The sequence below is a fragment of the Lathamus discolor genome, chromosome Z (assembly GCF_037157495.1).
Source record: "Lathamus discolor isolate bLatDis1 chromosome Z, bLatDis1.hap1, whole genome shotgun sequence".
Lineage (NCBI taxonomy): Eukaryota > Metazoa > Chordata > Aves > Psittaciformes > Psittacidae > Lathamus > Lathamus discolor.
In genome coordinates this window covers 77,208,186-77,224,255 of record NC_088909.1, presented here as the reverse complement: position 1 = coordinate 77,224,255, position 16,070 = coordinate 77,208,186, and the positions used below count along the sequence as shown (strand labels likewise).

General features: G+C 38.9%; 1 protein-coding gene across 1 annotated transcript in view; it reads left to right on the top strand.

Moving 5' to 3' along the window:
* CCDC171 (coiled-coil domain containing 171) overlaps positions 1-16,070 on the top strand; it is a 144,580-nt gene that overhangs the window by 14,766 nt on the left and 113,744 nt on the right. Inside the window, exons 6-7 of the mRNA XM_065662549.1 lie at positions 3,118-3,264; positions 15,627-15,719. Of these exons, the coding sequence (XP_065518621.1) occupies positions 3,118-3,264; positions 15,627-15,719 (240 nt within the window). The remainder of the gene's footprint in view (positions 1-3,117; positions 3,265-15,626; positions 15,720-16,070) is intronic.

Below are 16,070 nucleotides of genomic sequence, written 5' to 3'. Positions count from 1 at the left end.
CTAAGCACATATACAAATCCTGGTTGGGAAAACTGCAGTCCATGAACTCTTAATTCTGAACTTGGCTGTGAAAATGCTGAGGTAGGCATGAAGATGAAGTCAGCTTAACCTATTGAAATGTGGCTCTAAGATATGAAAGGAAAGTAATCCACTCTGCTTTCCAGCAGGTTTGTAGTCTGCTCTATTGGGTATGCTTAGCATTCCATCCACTCCCTAACAAAAAGATGTTGGAGTTCAATAGTAAGTGCAATAGCATCACCTTGTGGTTAATCAGAAGAATTAATAATCCTTCACAGAAGAACTTGGTTTCTTCTTAGACTACTTGTGAAATAGTGTTGTTCATACACATTAAAAAAAAATAAAATCAGCCATGTTTTTCATATGCAGATATGTATAGTAACTGTGTGTATGACATGCAGGTATACATATATGTGTATATATTTATTGTTACATGGTGAAGTTTGTTTCTCCTTGAGCCTTTGTTGTGTAGGTGACTGCTGGGATAATCTTACACAGTTTCTTACCAAATCTGAAAAGTTTAGAGACATCTGTAAGATTCTGAAGTCTCACAATTCCGGTTGACTTGTGCAACCAGCTTGATGTGTTCATGTTGATTTTTAGTCTGATTAATGTTAACTACATTTACAGTATAAGATGTTTTTAAGTCTTGATGTATTATTTTCCAGCAAACGCTGTATTACTTATTTCATGAGTGTTTTTCCCAGCTCACTTTTGTTAATAATTGGAAGATTATTAACAAAATATACCTGAAGAGATAAATATCTCGGTGTCTTTCCAGTGTGGTAAAGAGTGGGAGTAGTTGTGTATTTCTATAAGAATGATAATTTTTTTCTTTAGTGTGCTGGTGGGAAGAAACCTGTATATTGACTTGATATTTATTGCAAAGAAAGAGGATTAGCTTAAATTTAGTCCATGTCCAGGTATACTATTTGTCCAGTATTTTGATATACTGAGGTTCCTATTTTTTCATATTCATCTGTTTCACATGCATGCTGTTTGTATAGTGCCTGTGCAACTTAATTTTTTTGCTTACTCGTTGGTAACACTTAGCACTGTAGAAGGTCCTACAGCTGGGTCGGAGCAATCCCAGGCACAGCTACAGGTTGAGTGTAGAAGTGATTCAGAGGAGCTCTGTGGGGAAGGACCAGGGGGTGTTGGTTGATGAGAAACAGAGCATGAGCTGGCTTCAGTGTGCGCTCGCAGCCCAGAAAGCCAGCCGTATCTTGGGCTACATTAAAAAGGAGCGTGACCAGCAGATCGAAGGAGGCGATCCTGCCCCTCTACTCTGCTCTCGTGAAATCCCACTTGCAATATTGTGTACATATTTGGTGTCTTCAACATATGAAAGATATGGAGCTGTTGAAGCAAGTCTAGAGGAGGGCCATGAGGACAATAAGGACAAGCATCTCTCTTATGAAGACAGGCTGAGAAAGTTGGTGTTGTTCAGCCTGGAGAAGAGAAGGCTGCATGGAGACCACATAGCAGTCTTCCAGTCTCTGAAGGGGGCCTACGGGGACGTTGGAGAGCAACTCTTCCATCAGGGATTGTAGTGAATAGGACAAGGGGGAAAGAGTTTCAACTTAGACAGGGGAAGTTCAGGTGAGATACAAAGAAGTTGTTCTTTACTGTGAGGGTGGTGAGGCACTGGAACAAGTTGTCCAGAGATGTGGTAAATGCTCCATCCCTGGCAGTGTTGAAGGCCAGGCTGGATGGAGTCTTGGGTGACATGGTTTAGTGTGAGGTGTCCCTGCCCATGGCAGGTGAGTTGCAACTAGATGATCTTAAGGTCCTTTCCAGGCCTAGCTATTCTGTGATTCTGTGATTCCCTTATTGTCATGTTTGAGTGGCCAAAACTTTCTACATTCAGACTGGAAGAACTTCTAAGATTCAGTTTGCAAACTTTGGAAAACACTTGAATTTCTTTGATCTTCATGTATAAACGTGGCTCTGTCAGATTTCAATCTTCCGAAGATTCATTCTATATACATAATTCATTTTCTCCTCCTTCCTGCTCTGTAGGTGATTAGTAATTTCTAGAACTAGGTTATGTAATGTAAGAGTAATATCAGAATTTGCAGACCAACTGGTTTATTTTCAAAAAATGTCTCTTGCCATGGTATTGAATAGGAGTAAATGAACAGAAGGACTTATTGTAATCTTTTTGTGTTTTGCACAGAAAGTCATTTTAACAAATTGGGTCTCCAAAGGTCCTCCAACTAAATCACAGGATTTATAGCTTGTTTCTGATGCTAGTTACAGAAGAGCTTATTCCTGTCCGCTAGACCAAAGCTAGTCTTTTGGGGACTTCTGGGATCTCCAGCTTAAGTATGCGCTAGACTAGTGGGGGTTCATTATTTGGCTACTTTCCTCTGAGCCGAGTGTGGTGTGAATGTGGATTTTGTAGCAGTGATTCCACAGATCTGTTGAGTCCAGTAGAGTTAGTAATTATTGCTGCCTGTAGCTTGTTTCAACTTCTGAATGTAGAAATTGAAATGGGGAACAGCTTGGTTATTTCATTCTACTGAGAACTTTGTAGTTCATGTAGATAATTTTTAAAGTAATTAAATTTCTAGACAGATGAAAGTCTTTCTCAGAATAAAAGAAATGAAGATTACTTAGTCTATGGGAGTAACTGTTTCTAAAAATGTCTGATTCAATTTCAAGTTCTAACAATTAAAACCAGAAGAAAATAGAACTTCTGTCCCTATGTATCATTTTGTCAAATGCGCTTAACCATTTCCAGCACGGCCATTGAGCTGAGAGAAAGAAGAGACCGGAAGAGCAGCCTTGTACTCTTTTAGAGAGAACATTTCAGGTGGAGAATTGGCTCTAATTTTAGTGTTACCTCAGAAGGTCATGTCTGTAGTTATTTTTGAACTAGCACATTTTACCTGGTGGTGAATGAAGAGCGTGCCTGCTGTTGGGTAAATGGTTTTGTTGACATGTGCTAATGTGTTAATTTTAGTAACCTGTTTTCATGCAGTCTCCACTTAAAAAGTATTCCTCTTCTGATCTCTCTACTATAATACTTTAGCTTAGTAAAAGTTTCTCTTAATGGTTTGTTGTTTTTTTTTGGTTTTTTTTTTTTTTCCCTAGGAACGAAACAATGCATTGCAAAATATAAGTAAGAAAATGAAAGACGTGGAGATGGAACACAGTGGCTGTACTGAGCTGCTGAGGTGCCAGGCCAATCAGCTTGAATACAGTGCTGAACGAGAGGAGCGACTGAAGAAAGAACTTGAAGTAAGGCTTTTTTTGACTATTGCTATTAGTCTGAACAAGAGCTGACACTCTGAGCAATTTCATTTTGGAGGATGGAACCTTGCAGTTAGGCTGTGAACTCTGTATGCTGGATTAACAAAACTTTGAACATCTCTTTCACGAAATAGGCTGAACAGGTGAATGCTCTTTATACCGTGTGCCTGACTTGAGACTGCTGTTTGAACAGCAGATGGGAAAAGGTTCATGTAAGCGTGAAAACAAGGCTAACTTTAGGGAAAATGTACAGATTTCCCAAAGTAATCTCTTAATTTGTCTGTGTTCGTGCATTTTTGATTTAAGAACAGAAATTGACAATTAGTGGATTGGCAATGGAGAATCTGCTGGAGCTGAGAAACTCATCACATATTGTGCTAGTTAGGGGGCATAGCATACTGGAAGATTGCAGTGGTGGTATGGCAGCCTCTTCCTATCTTAAATGCTACAGGTAATTTTAGTTTGTCTGTCTGTTGAGTGACATCTGTTGCTGAGAAGTCTCAAGTCTTTAATGTGCTCCTTTTACTAAGCTGCTAGCTCTTTCCTAAGTTCCAACATTTTGTTTGTCCACTGATAGGCTTTGTAGTAAATAAGATATCTGTATGAACAGTCTGGACCAAGACTTTCTTGGTAGAACGTTTGTCACTGCAGAAAAGCATAGTGACTAGATGTTTATCCTGATGTAAGTTTTCTTTAAAAATCTTTAAATATTTTCTGCAAAGAATTTTAAAGAACTGGGACTTGCAGGGTATTGGAAGCCCTTAAAGGAATAAATGGCATACAGTTTTCAGGTGTTTTCTGTTACTTTTTCCTTAAAGGCAAATGAAGTGTTTAAAGCATTGATTGCTAGGTTAAGTAGAGCCCTGCATTAAAGATGAAGTACAAAAGAAAATTCCTACAGGGAGGATCAAATCTCATCAACTAAAAAACACTCACTAATTGACCAGCAAGGTAGATATTTGTGCCCTCAAAGAGATCTACAGGAAATCTATTTTCAGGTGTATTGTGAGCTGCACATATTGGGCTAGGCAGAATTAACATCAGTTGGAAAGTGCTGCATACTGTGAAGTTCCAATAGCCCTTTTTTAAAACGAAGATTTTTGCTTCCAAGTACTTGAACAAGGGTTTGGGTTTTTTTGTAATTTCATGGCTTTTAATATGTTGACTATACATTAACATATTAACTATATTAATATATTACCTATATGTTAATATTGCTAGTATATATTATCTGTATTAATATATTAACTATACTAACTTACTATATCAACAATAATTAATATATTGATATGATAGGAATCATGAGCTGAAGTGAGGAGAGGCAAGACAGCAAATTATTTGTCTTTCTCAATATTTTGATTCGGTGTACTCATCATTTAAACGTGAAGCAAGCACTCAGTTCCTTGCAAATGTATAACTACTGTGCCCTGGAGATGGTTTTATCACAGAATCACAGAATCCCAAGGGTTGGAAGGGACCTAAAAAGATCATCTAGTCCAACCCCCCTGCAAGAGCAGGGTAACCTACAGTACATCACACAGGAACTTGTCCAGGCGGGCCTTGAATATCTCCAGTGTAGGAGACTCCACAACCCCCCTGGGCAGCCTGTTCCAGTGCTCTGTCACTCTTACAGTAAAGAAGTTCTTCCTGATGTTAACGTGGAACTTCCTATGTTCCAGTTTACACCCATTGCCCCTTGTCCTATCACTGGATATCACTGAAAAAAGCCTAGCTCCATCATCCTGACACCTACCCTTCACATATTTGTAAACATTGATGAGGTCACCCCTCAGTCTCCTCTTTTGCAAGCTAAAGAGACCCAGCTCCCTCAGCCTCTCCTCATAAGGGAGATGTTCCACTCCCTTAATCATCTTTGTGGCTCTGCGCTGGACTCCTTCAAGCAATTCCCTGTCCTTCTTGAACAGAGGGGCCCAGAACTGGACGCAATATTCCAGATGCGGCCTCACCAAGGCTGAGTAGAGGGGGAGGAGAACCTCTCTTGACCTACTAACCACTCCCTTTCTAATGCACCCTAAGATGCCATTTGCCTTCTTGGCCACAAGAGCACATTGCTGGCTCATGGTCATCCTCCTATCCACCAGGACCCCCAGGTCCCTTTCCCCTTCACTACTTTCCAGCAGGTCAACCCCCAACCTGTACTGGTACATGGGGTTGTTCTTCCCCAGATGCAAGACTCTACACTTGCCCTTGTTAAATTTCATCAAGTTTCTCCCGGAATGCTGATATACCAGAATCAGCTAAGATATTTCTATTGCTGGTTAATTTTTATTAAATTCTTTTAACTGACTGAATCTTTTAATAATGTCATAAGAAAACAACACATTCAGACTACAGAAAAATCAGTTTTGTGGAACTTGTAAGTATAGCTATTTTAGCAGTGATTAAGGAAAGTATGTGATGAAACCTCAAAAGTTTTAAGCAAATTAACGCAAGTCCCTGTGAATTAAAAGTCTTAAGTTAGACTGCAAGCATATGCCTTAGTCTGCTTGCATCTCACTTTACCATCTCAAAAGTAAATAGCATGTGTGTTAGTGTCTGAAAGGGACAATAATAACATTCTGTACTTGAAGTCAAAGAGAGATTAATGAGCATCTCTGAACATACCTTTATTCTGTAAGAAGCAATAGGTATTTTAAGCTTTCAATGTTGATCATACTGTAGACAGTATTGATTACTGTAGTCTTCATACTAGATAGTGGACTCAAACTCCAGAATTTGTAGCAACATCATCATTTGCATCTTACAAATGCATCTTCTGTGATCATGAAAGGCTGCAAGGATTCTGAAGTTCAAATTTCAGGTTAGTAAAATCTGTTTTCAGTTGCTCTCTCACCCATAATCCTTTCTCCCAAAAACTGTATACTGAGGAACAGATTACTATTAAAATAATTAGCAATGTAATTGCAACCTTTCTTTGATTTATAAATTTGTCATTCTTCTTCCTCTCTAAACTTCTGGAGCACAATAAGTCAGAGGTATTAGTAGCTCTTCGTGCTGAGACACAGTGGAAAGACCCCAACCAAAGGGACCAGATAAGCTGCTCTTCACCTCTTACAGCTCAGTGATTGGGATTTTGATCTTGGAGGCTGTAAGGGAATGAAATGGTGTTCAAGGACAGACTCGTTGCATAAAGGAGGGGAAGAGATCACAATCTTAGTATCTAATTGTGTTTGAAAGAAAGGACTATGCCATTCTAAAAGGACATTTTTAGAGGAGGGCTATGAGGACGATCGGGGGCTGGAGCAGCTCCCATATGAAAACAGGCTGGGAAAGTCGGGGCTGTTCAGCCTGGAGAAGAGAAGGCTTCATGGTGACCTCATAGCAGCCTTCCAGTATCTGAAGGGGGCCTACAAGGGTGCTGGAGAGGGACTCTTCGTCAGGGACTGCAGTGATAAGATAAAGGGCAATGGGTTTAAACTTAAAACAGGGGAAGTTTAGGTTAGATGTAAGGAATAAGTTCTTTACTGTGAGGGTGGTGAGGCACTGGAATGGGCTGCCCAAAGAAGTTGTGAATGCTCCGTCCCTGGCAGTGTTCAAGGCCAGGTTGGATGGAGTCTTGGGTGACATGATTTAGTATGAGGTATCCCTGCCCATGGCAGGGGGGGGGTTGGAACTTGATGATCTTAAGGTCCTTTCCAACCTTAACTATTCTATGATCCTATTACATTCTGCATTCCCAAGTAGAAGGAGGTGCTTCTGTGAAGCCTGGAGATTGTGGGGGATTCAGCACATTAATTTTAGTGGAATTTCCTTTTCTCTGCTTTAATAGCTGACTCATTAGTGTCCTAGCTTCTGTGGATGACATTCTTGGTTGCCAAATACATTGTGTAAGGGGCATTAGAGAAGGGCACTAAAGCCTGGGCAGTACTTTTCACTGTGTGCCAACATGCGAAGTCTCCATGTTTTTCTGCCCGTGTGGTGTTACATGTGTACTGTGGTATACTAGCTGTGAATTTAAAACTCCAGTCCTGTACTTCCAGCTGTAGTTAAATAAAACTTATTTTTGCTTATGATGTTACTGTTTAAGATGGATTTCCATTCAGATAATCTTTAGAGTAGTACGCCTGAGACAGAATGGTGTACATTTTTTTTCGTGCAGTAGCCCTACATTTTTCTCTCTCTCTTCATGGAATTTTTAGCTTATAGATTTGAAATTTAGTTTTGTGGGAGAATGGACACAGGAGACATCTTATTTCAGTTTCCATGCAGAGTACCTTGTGTTAATGGGCATTTGGTTAGAAAATGTGTACTTAAGTTCTTGTTGATGGCAGCGAGTTCAAGGTGATTTGTGTGAAGAATAGAATGTCTAATTGAAAGGCAATCTTACAGTCTTTTGTTATATACTGCTACTTGATAACCAATTGAGGATGAACTTTCTTGGAGTTCACAAACCTGTTCTTTCACTACCCTCTGCTGGACGTAAGAGAGAAGTCCATGGGAAAATATGTTTCAGTGATAAAAGAAAATGGTAGATTTAGAGTATTTTTCTTTTTGTACAATGGCACTCTTACGAAAGATTGTATCTAATAGGCTATATTATATAGGAATGAAGGTGGAAGAAAGTCTGTGCCCCCCTCCTTTTTTTGTTTTTTCATAATATTTGTCTGGTTTCATTCTTCAATGTGGGAACTGCAAGCCATCCTGTTCCCGCTATGTGGGTAATTAAAGAAGAAGAATAATAATTGCTGATGGTGCAGCTGGGTCTTGAGTAAGCCAGGGAGCGTTTGGGTGCAAGGTTGGGCTGGGAAGCAGCCTGGGGAGTGATTGTTTATAGAATGGAATTTATAGTGACTGAAGACCGTCACTGTGAATGATGTAGTTGCTGTTTGGCTTCATGGCTCAGACCCGTATCTGTAAGCTATATATTACCATGCTTGAGTGAATAAAGGGGAACTAGTTGTGAAAGTTGTGTGTGTGTTTAGCTTCTTTCTTTACAGGTGCTGCACTTCAATATTTTGAACATGTTCTAGAATACGACATTTCTAGTTTATAGAATTAGAAACGACAAGAAAGATTAACAGCAAGTTTCTGTGGATTCTTCAGCTGAAAGGTAGCTGTTGGTATAGTGTCTAACCTACTAGCTTTTCTAATTTGTAGTGATACTAGTCTGGTAACACTGCATGGACATGGAGTCCTGAAGTGGAACACATACTTCTTACTGTGGAAAATTTAGATTGGGAACTTTATTATCATTCTGCATCTTTAGCCTGAGAATAAGTAGTCGCACAAATTCTTGATGTATTTATATTGAACTTATCACGATACTACTATTTTTGATAATCAGTTTTCTGGAAGCAGTGTCTTTCATTTTAGCCTTTAGCTCCCTTGCTCTGCAAAGATGATTTATTGAGAAATATAAAGCAATTTGTATATAAAAAATAGTGTTTATTGTGGTGTGTCTAGTTGTCAGAAAGCAGAGTGGGAAAGCTGTTTGACAAACAGTGGAGGAAAGGGGAATGTGGATTTTGCCATAAGGAAAAGAAGTATTAGTTCATAAATTTCAAACTCATTGTCTTGTTCACAGAAATGTAGTCATTCTCTATTGTTTGTTTTATGTGTTTGACTCTGCCAACTCTTAGTAATCTGGAGCTCAAGGTCTCTTGGATTTTTTTAAGCCTTTCTCATGAGGCTTGAAAAATGTCTCATAACTTGGCCCATTTTATTTCTGGGATGGATATGTTGCTGTACTTCTGAGACTTTGAGTTACCATTTAAAGAACATTTCCTTAGCTCTCACATTGCCTTTCTTGGTTTTCCACCTGTAAGTCCACCTCTGCATTTGCTGAAGGTATATGTATATGTAATAGTGTAAGGCTGTGGGTATATTAAATTTCTTATTGTATCTAAGTCAGTGAAGCACAAATTTAGGTCCTGGCTAAAAACACCCTCTCCTCCCTGCCCCGTGAAACCCCCAGACCTTGTATTTTATTTTTTTTCCCCTCCTGTTTCACTATGACCTGCAATGGTACATAAGTTATAGCTCTCATAAGAAAGACTTGAAAAAGCTTCAAGCAGTGCAAGAGAGCACACATTCCTCAGCTAGTTCACAGTGCAACTGACTAAAATTTAAACTACTTTTTGTCCTATATGACTACATGCTTCTTAATGTCTTACCTTTACTTAATCCTCTGCTTTCTAGTGTCTCCACAACTGGCATCTAGAAATTCTAGCTACTCTGACTGTCTTGTATATCCTCTAAGCGTTTTACATAGTGATGTCTTTGTGGTGGTTCCAAAGTTCATGTTTCTCCAGAGACAAGCTTATTGTCATAATGGACTTTCTGAAAGGACCTTTCTCTTAATCGTCTCCTAGGTCATTATATTATTCAAGTCCAATTTGAAGTCTGGACTTAGCTCATTATCAGACCAAAGTTATTTGAATATTTATGTAGCCCTCTGCAGGAGTTAGTAACAAGTCACAGGTTAATCTTGTCTGTGCATGAATAAAGTAACAGTATCAGTTCATGAACTGTTACGGGGGTTTGCCAGCTACTGAGTATGAGAATCAAAAGGGACATCAAAAGAATTGTTTGTAGTTAAATAACTTTATAGTTACTAAAAGGTTGTTTATTATCTGGACAGGAGATGGCTCCACCTTACCATGATCGAGAAGCATCAGCATTTCTAACACTAGGTCGAAATGGTCAGCACATTTCCCAAAGAAGTGTTTAGATCTGACCTCCTGATTTGAATTATACAGAAATGTTTTTATGTAGAAAAATGTAGGATCTTAATCTGAATATAGAAGCACATAAACAGTGTGGGTGGATGATGATCCAGATAGAAGATACATGTGTCCACTTCAACCTGTATCTTGGCTGAGAATTTCAGATAGGGATTGAATCTCAGCCATGGGGAAGTGTCAGTATCCTGACAACTTGTTAGTAAAATGAAACTAAAAAATCTTGCAGAAGTGGTCTAAGTAGAAGCAGAGAAGAGGAAAAATATTTCTGTTACTGTATCTACTTCTGTTATTGTATCTAACCTTAGTAAATGTACTTTTATATTTTTTCCTGTTCTTTGTTGCTTAGCTGATAAAAGGGTATTTTGATGTACATGCAAATGTCAGATGATTACATTTTCATGGCTGTGGCATTGCATAAATGTAGGATACCGAAGTACTCTTTCAGTACATGGTGCCCCAGTATTCACAAATGTGGCAGTACTTAGAGCAAGTGCCGAAGGTCTGAGAAAAGTGAAGCCACAAAGGCCAGTTTGGAAAATGGTGTTGCAAACTGTTAATGTGCAGAAAGCATCTCCTAGAAACCACGTTAGCATTGACATGTAACAACAGAACACTGGAGAAAGTGGCTGAACCCTAAAGGGTAAGAGTAAACATATAGCATGTTTGCCTACAAGTTATAAGGCTGGCATTGAAGTTTTCATAGTGATTTTTATATGCTGTTTCTCAAAAGTCACAATTCTGTCTGTGCTGTAGTGAAAACATCCCAGATATCTTTGGTTTTTAATTAAGACGGAAATTGACTGAACTTGAATATCTCAGGAAACTTTGGAGATTCCATGGTATGGAATACCCCTTTAGCTAGTTTTGGTCAGGTGTCCTGTCTCTGCTCCCCCTTGGCTCTTTGTGCCCCTCCCCATTGTCAGAGCATGAGAGACTGAAAAGTCCTTGATCAGGGTAAGTGCTACTCAGCAATGACTAAAACATCGGTGTGTTATCAGCATTGTTGTCAGACTGAAGCCAAAACACAGCACTGCACCAGCTACTAGGAAGAACATTAACTCTATCCCAGTGAAAACCGGGACAGCTCCCCCATGTAAGAGAGGCATGGAGTTCCTGGAGCAAGTCCATCGAAGGGCTACTGGAATGAATAAGGGTTTGGAGCATCTCTCATATGAGGAGAGGCTGATGGAGCTGGGCCTGTTCAGCCTAGAGAAGAGAAGGCTCAGAGGGAATCAGATAAATATATATATAAATATCTGAAGAGAGGGTGTTAAGAGGATGGGGCCAGAGTCATCTTGGTGGTGCCAGGCAACAGGGAAAGAGGCAATGGGCGGAAACTAAACCACCAGAAGTTCCACCTGCACTTGAGGAAGAGCTTCTTTACTGTGAGGGTTTCAGAGCACTGGAATAGGTTTCTCAGAGAGATTGCAGAGTCTCCTTCACTGGAGAAATTCAAGAGCCATCTGGACACAAGCCTGGGCAATGTGCTTCAGGTGACCCTGCCTCGGCAGGGAGGTTGGACTAGTTGGCCTCCAGTAGTCCTTTCCAGCCTAAACCATTATGTGAAACCAGAAAGTATTCCAATTTGACTCCCAGTTGAGAGACTGTTGTCTGGTGTCTGTGGCCTGCAGCCTTTCTTTGTAACTTGTTTTCATACAGCTGAGTCTTTCTAGACAGGTGTATAAAGTTTTAAGACTCATATGGCTCAATAAAAATACAGATGCTCTCCTTTTGTCTGATTCATAGAGGTTTACCTGGCTAACATGATTCTGGAACCAGTATCTTTGCATTTGTCAGACAAGAACATGAAACTTCTCTGCTCATCCCATTTTTCTTTTTTGAATTTTTAGGATGGTGTTACAGGATAGATTCATACCTGGGCTTTCCCTCACAGTGTGTAGTGGATCATTCTCATAGTAAAGCACGCAGCTTCTCATTGTGAAGGGAAGTGCACATGGGTACCAGAAGAACTTGTTTGAACCTTTACTAGCAAAACAGACAATATTTTCTATGTAGTGGGTTTGTTTTTTTTTTTTTCTTGCAGCTCTATTATTCCCAAATAAAACTTCAGACTCAGCTTTGAAGCCACATGCAACTTCTGTGGCTGATGTGTACTTGCATAAACAGTGATTCCAAGATTCTTTTAGCACTCTAGGCAAATCAAAATTTCTTTATATTAATAACTCAGTTGCTTAGCAAGGCTTATGTACTAATGGGTGGTTAGATATCTCTCACAAAGGTTTCGTTTTGCCGCAGATGTCCCACTGATTTGCTGGTATATGGCTTCATTTAGATTTGCAGGACGTATGGTGAACAATAAGCTACAGCAATCAAATCATAGAACCCAGGAAAAAGAATATTCATTGTTCTACTAGACACAGACAGCATCTACATCAGTTTCTCAATTTGCATATTTGTAATTTTTCTGCAAATTTAGATTGGACATTAGGAAGAAATGAAGGTGGTGAGACACTGGAACAGGTTGCTTTGAGAAGTTGTGTCTGCCCCAGTCCTCGAAGTGTTCAAGGCTAGGCTGGATGGTGCTTGGAGCAACCTGGTCTAGTGAAAGGTGGCCCTGTCTGTGGCGGGGGATTTGGAATGAGATGATCTTTAAAGTCTCTTCTAACCCAAAACATTCTATGACTCTCTGATCATGTCGGCTTGAGGAGATAGACTCTAAAATACCAAGAACTGATACCTGTGTGCTCTGTTTGTGTCGTGGTTTAAACCCAGCGGGCAATCCAGAACCACACAGCCACTCACTCACTCCCCCTCTTCCTCCCCCAGCTGCCGGAGGGTTGGGGAGGAGAATCAAAAGAATGTGACTCCCATGGGTTGAGGTAAGAACAGCCCAGTAACTAAGGTATAACACAGACCATTGCTGCTACCACCAATAGTAATAATGATAAGGGAAATAGCAAGGGAAGAGAATACAGCCGCTCACCACCCGCCAACCGATACCCAGCCCAACCTGAGCAGTGATCTAGCCCTTCTGGGTAACTGTGCCTGTTTTTTTTTTTACTGGGCATGACGTGCTGTGGTATGGAATACCCCTTTGGCTAGTTTGGGTCAGGTGTCCTGTCTGTGCTTCCTTCCCACTTCCCCTCCTCCCTGGCAGAGCATGAGACTCAGGAAGTCCTTAGTCAGAGTAAACATTACTGAGCGACAACTAAAACATCAGTGTTATCAGCGCTGTTTGCAGGCTGAAAGTCAAAACCACGGCACTGCACCAGGTACTAAGAAGGAGAAGAATTGACTGCTACTGCTGAACCCAGGACAGTTTGAGAGAATTTAGTTGCTCCAGTTTTTTGTTCTTGCAGATGCCCTCACTCAAGCTGTTATCTATTCTTAATTTTTCTTCTTGGGACTGAAGAAATCTAACACTTCTAGGGGGCTCCATTTGAGAGCAGAAGTTAACCATTTTGATAGTGCCTTGCATCTCTGTTTTCAGCTGAAGAGAGGCTAAGATGAAGGCATAGTTCTTTGGACTGGTGCTCAGGAAATAAGTCGAATGCAGTACAGAGCTTGTATATTAGTTATTGTGCCTAAAAACTTTACTTGCAGAATCACTTTGGTTTTCCATTTCAGTTTTTGCTGGGAGAGTAGACACTTGAACAAGCCAATCAAAGACAGAAAAGCATTTTTGCTCTTGAGGGTGTGCAGTAAAATAGTGAAGTTTCTGTTTCTTCATTTTGTTTTAAAAATTACATTTCCGACTCGTAATGTTGTGATAGGTACCTTCCTCGCTATTTCCTTTATTCTTCTCCTCAAACTTAGAATTATTTTGCAGCTGACTTTTAAAATGTTACTAAAAAAGAAATGAGATCTGCATCACTTGTATTTATTGTTCACTGACTACTTTTACTAGGCTGGCAACATTCTTACGTAAAACCATCCATTGACAAATGTCAATCTGTTGGAGGATAACTAATGAGTTCTTCCAGACTGAAGCAGGATGTAGTTTGCGAATTTTCCATTAAGGGCAAAAGGTACTAGGAGCTGATGTTTGGAAGGAATAATACAGTTAAGAGTCTAAATCAAGCAATTTTGAGAATAATCTTAGCAGTATCAATATACAGTGAGAGTGTTTGTGCAAGATTTGTGATTTTTTTAAGTAAGAATATTAAACAGATTAAACTCCTGGGAAGAGGCAAGGTTTAAGCTTTTTGTCAGACCTTACTGTGAAGTAAGCTTGGTAAGCTCTGTGCTGTTGCCCCTTTTCTCTTTACTAGGCCTTCCATGGACATCATTTTCAAAAGTCTCTCCTTTTGTGTGTGTGTGATTACACAAAGAAAGTTTCAGTTTATTGCCAAGAGCTTTTATTTTAACATCTGTTAATGTTTCTCTTCTTTTAAACATTCAGAATCAAGATGCAATCTTATATGCTGCTTTGTTTTACTTTTCCAAAATCAGTAACATCGATTGTATTTATATAACCTTAAGTGTGCTTATGGTAAATGAGTTTTTAATATTAATTCCTTTTTCATGATCTTCCTGATTTAACTTGAAGCCAAGAGATGTTTTAGGATGAATTTTTCTTTTCAATTCAGTTATCAGTCAAAGTGAAAAGATTTTATTGATAGAAAGCAGTGTAGTTAAGATTGCATGTGAATTTCCATTATGGCAGATATGTAGTTACTACTTTACTTGTAAAGGTATTTTTTCTTTATCTGAGCATACATATCTGGTGATTGCTTTTGTGTTTATTGTAACTTATAAGAAATGTTTTCAGCCTGGATCACTTTAAAAAAAAAAAAAGTCTAGTAAAAATAGACACTGCTTTTTGAACTTTCAGTTGGCAATCGAAATTTCCAAGTAGATTCCTACCATGGTCATTTGCATTTTTCTACTTTCCTAAATGTTGTAAGAATGGATAAGAAAGATGCAACAGTTTAATTCAGAGAATCCCATTTTGCTTAGACTATTCATGCATGTACAGATGTTCTGTTGTGTAATGAGACATAGTAACTGACTGAAGAAATCAGGATATTTGTGAAAAGTGATCATGAACATCTGGTAATTGCTAGACAGAATCATAAGAGAATAGTTACAGGTCATGGAATGCAACAGTAAAAAAGTACTGGATTAGTACTTTTAAAACATTACAGAGTTCAGAGATTTTTTTTGTAGGGAAACTAAGACTAGTGTTGGGCTGCAAAGCAATCTGTCCTGGGCACCTTAATTGGAATTTAAGTGCCAAAGCGAGCATATTTTTGAGGAATACTCTTACCTTCTCTGAGCTTCCTCTGTCTTGTATTTTCATGTGTCTATATGTTTTGTATCTGATTATATTGCCTCAGGTGACAACTTTGGTGAAAAAGAAAATAGTAAGGGAACAGGTGAAATATTTAACTTGGTCTTTCTGCTTTTTGGCTGCAGATGCAATTTTCTTGATTGTAAAAAATGCAGAAATAGCATAATGCTACATCAGTTTCTTTAAATATAAAATAATAAATTAATATTCTAGCTATGTAAAAAGTATTTCTGTGTTTATTTGTTGGCATGAGTTTTCGCAGTTCCAAAGTACAAGTAGTTCAGCCATGTTAGCTTGGTGAATGAAGTCCTAATATACTGAATGAATAGAATAATCTTTGTGTCATGTTTACTACCTCTCTGCACTTAAGTTTCTTCAAAATGTACTTTTAGGCAGCTACAGTAAGAATAAAGAAACTGGAAGAAAACATTGAAGCAGAGAGAGCAGCACACTTGGAATCCAAATTCAATTCGGAGATCATCCAGGTAAACTTTTTGTTAAATACTTTGTAGAAGTTTACAGTAAAACAGTTGAAGTGGTAAAGATATAACCTTCAAAAAATGTTAAGACTACCTACTTGCTTTAGTGAAAATACTGAACAGATTTTTTGCAACAAGTGTTAAAATTGTAATAGCTAATATATAAAAGGAGACAACAGAAAAATACCTGCTTTTCAGGGAACATTAAAGTTACTAGAATACAAAGATGTTATTTTATTATTTAAGTCTGAGAATTCCCAATACCGTTTAAACAGTGAGGGGAAAGAAAATATTTCACAATAGTTAAACACTATACTACTGTTTCAATATCCTGCCCTGTATCTTTTGAGTGGGCAC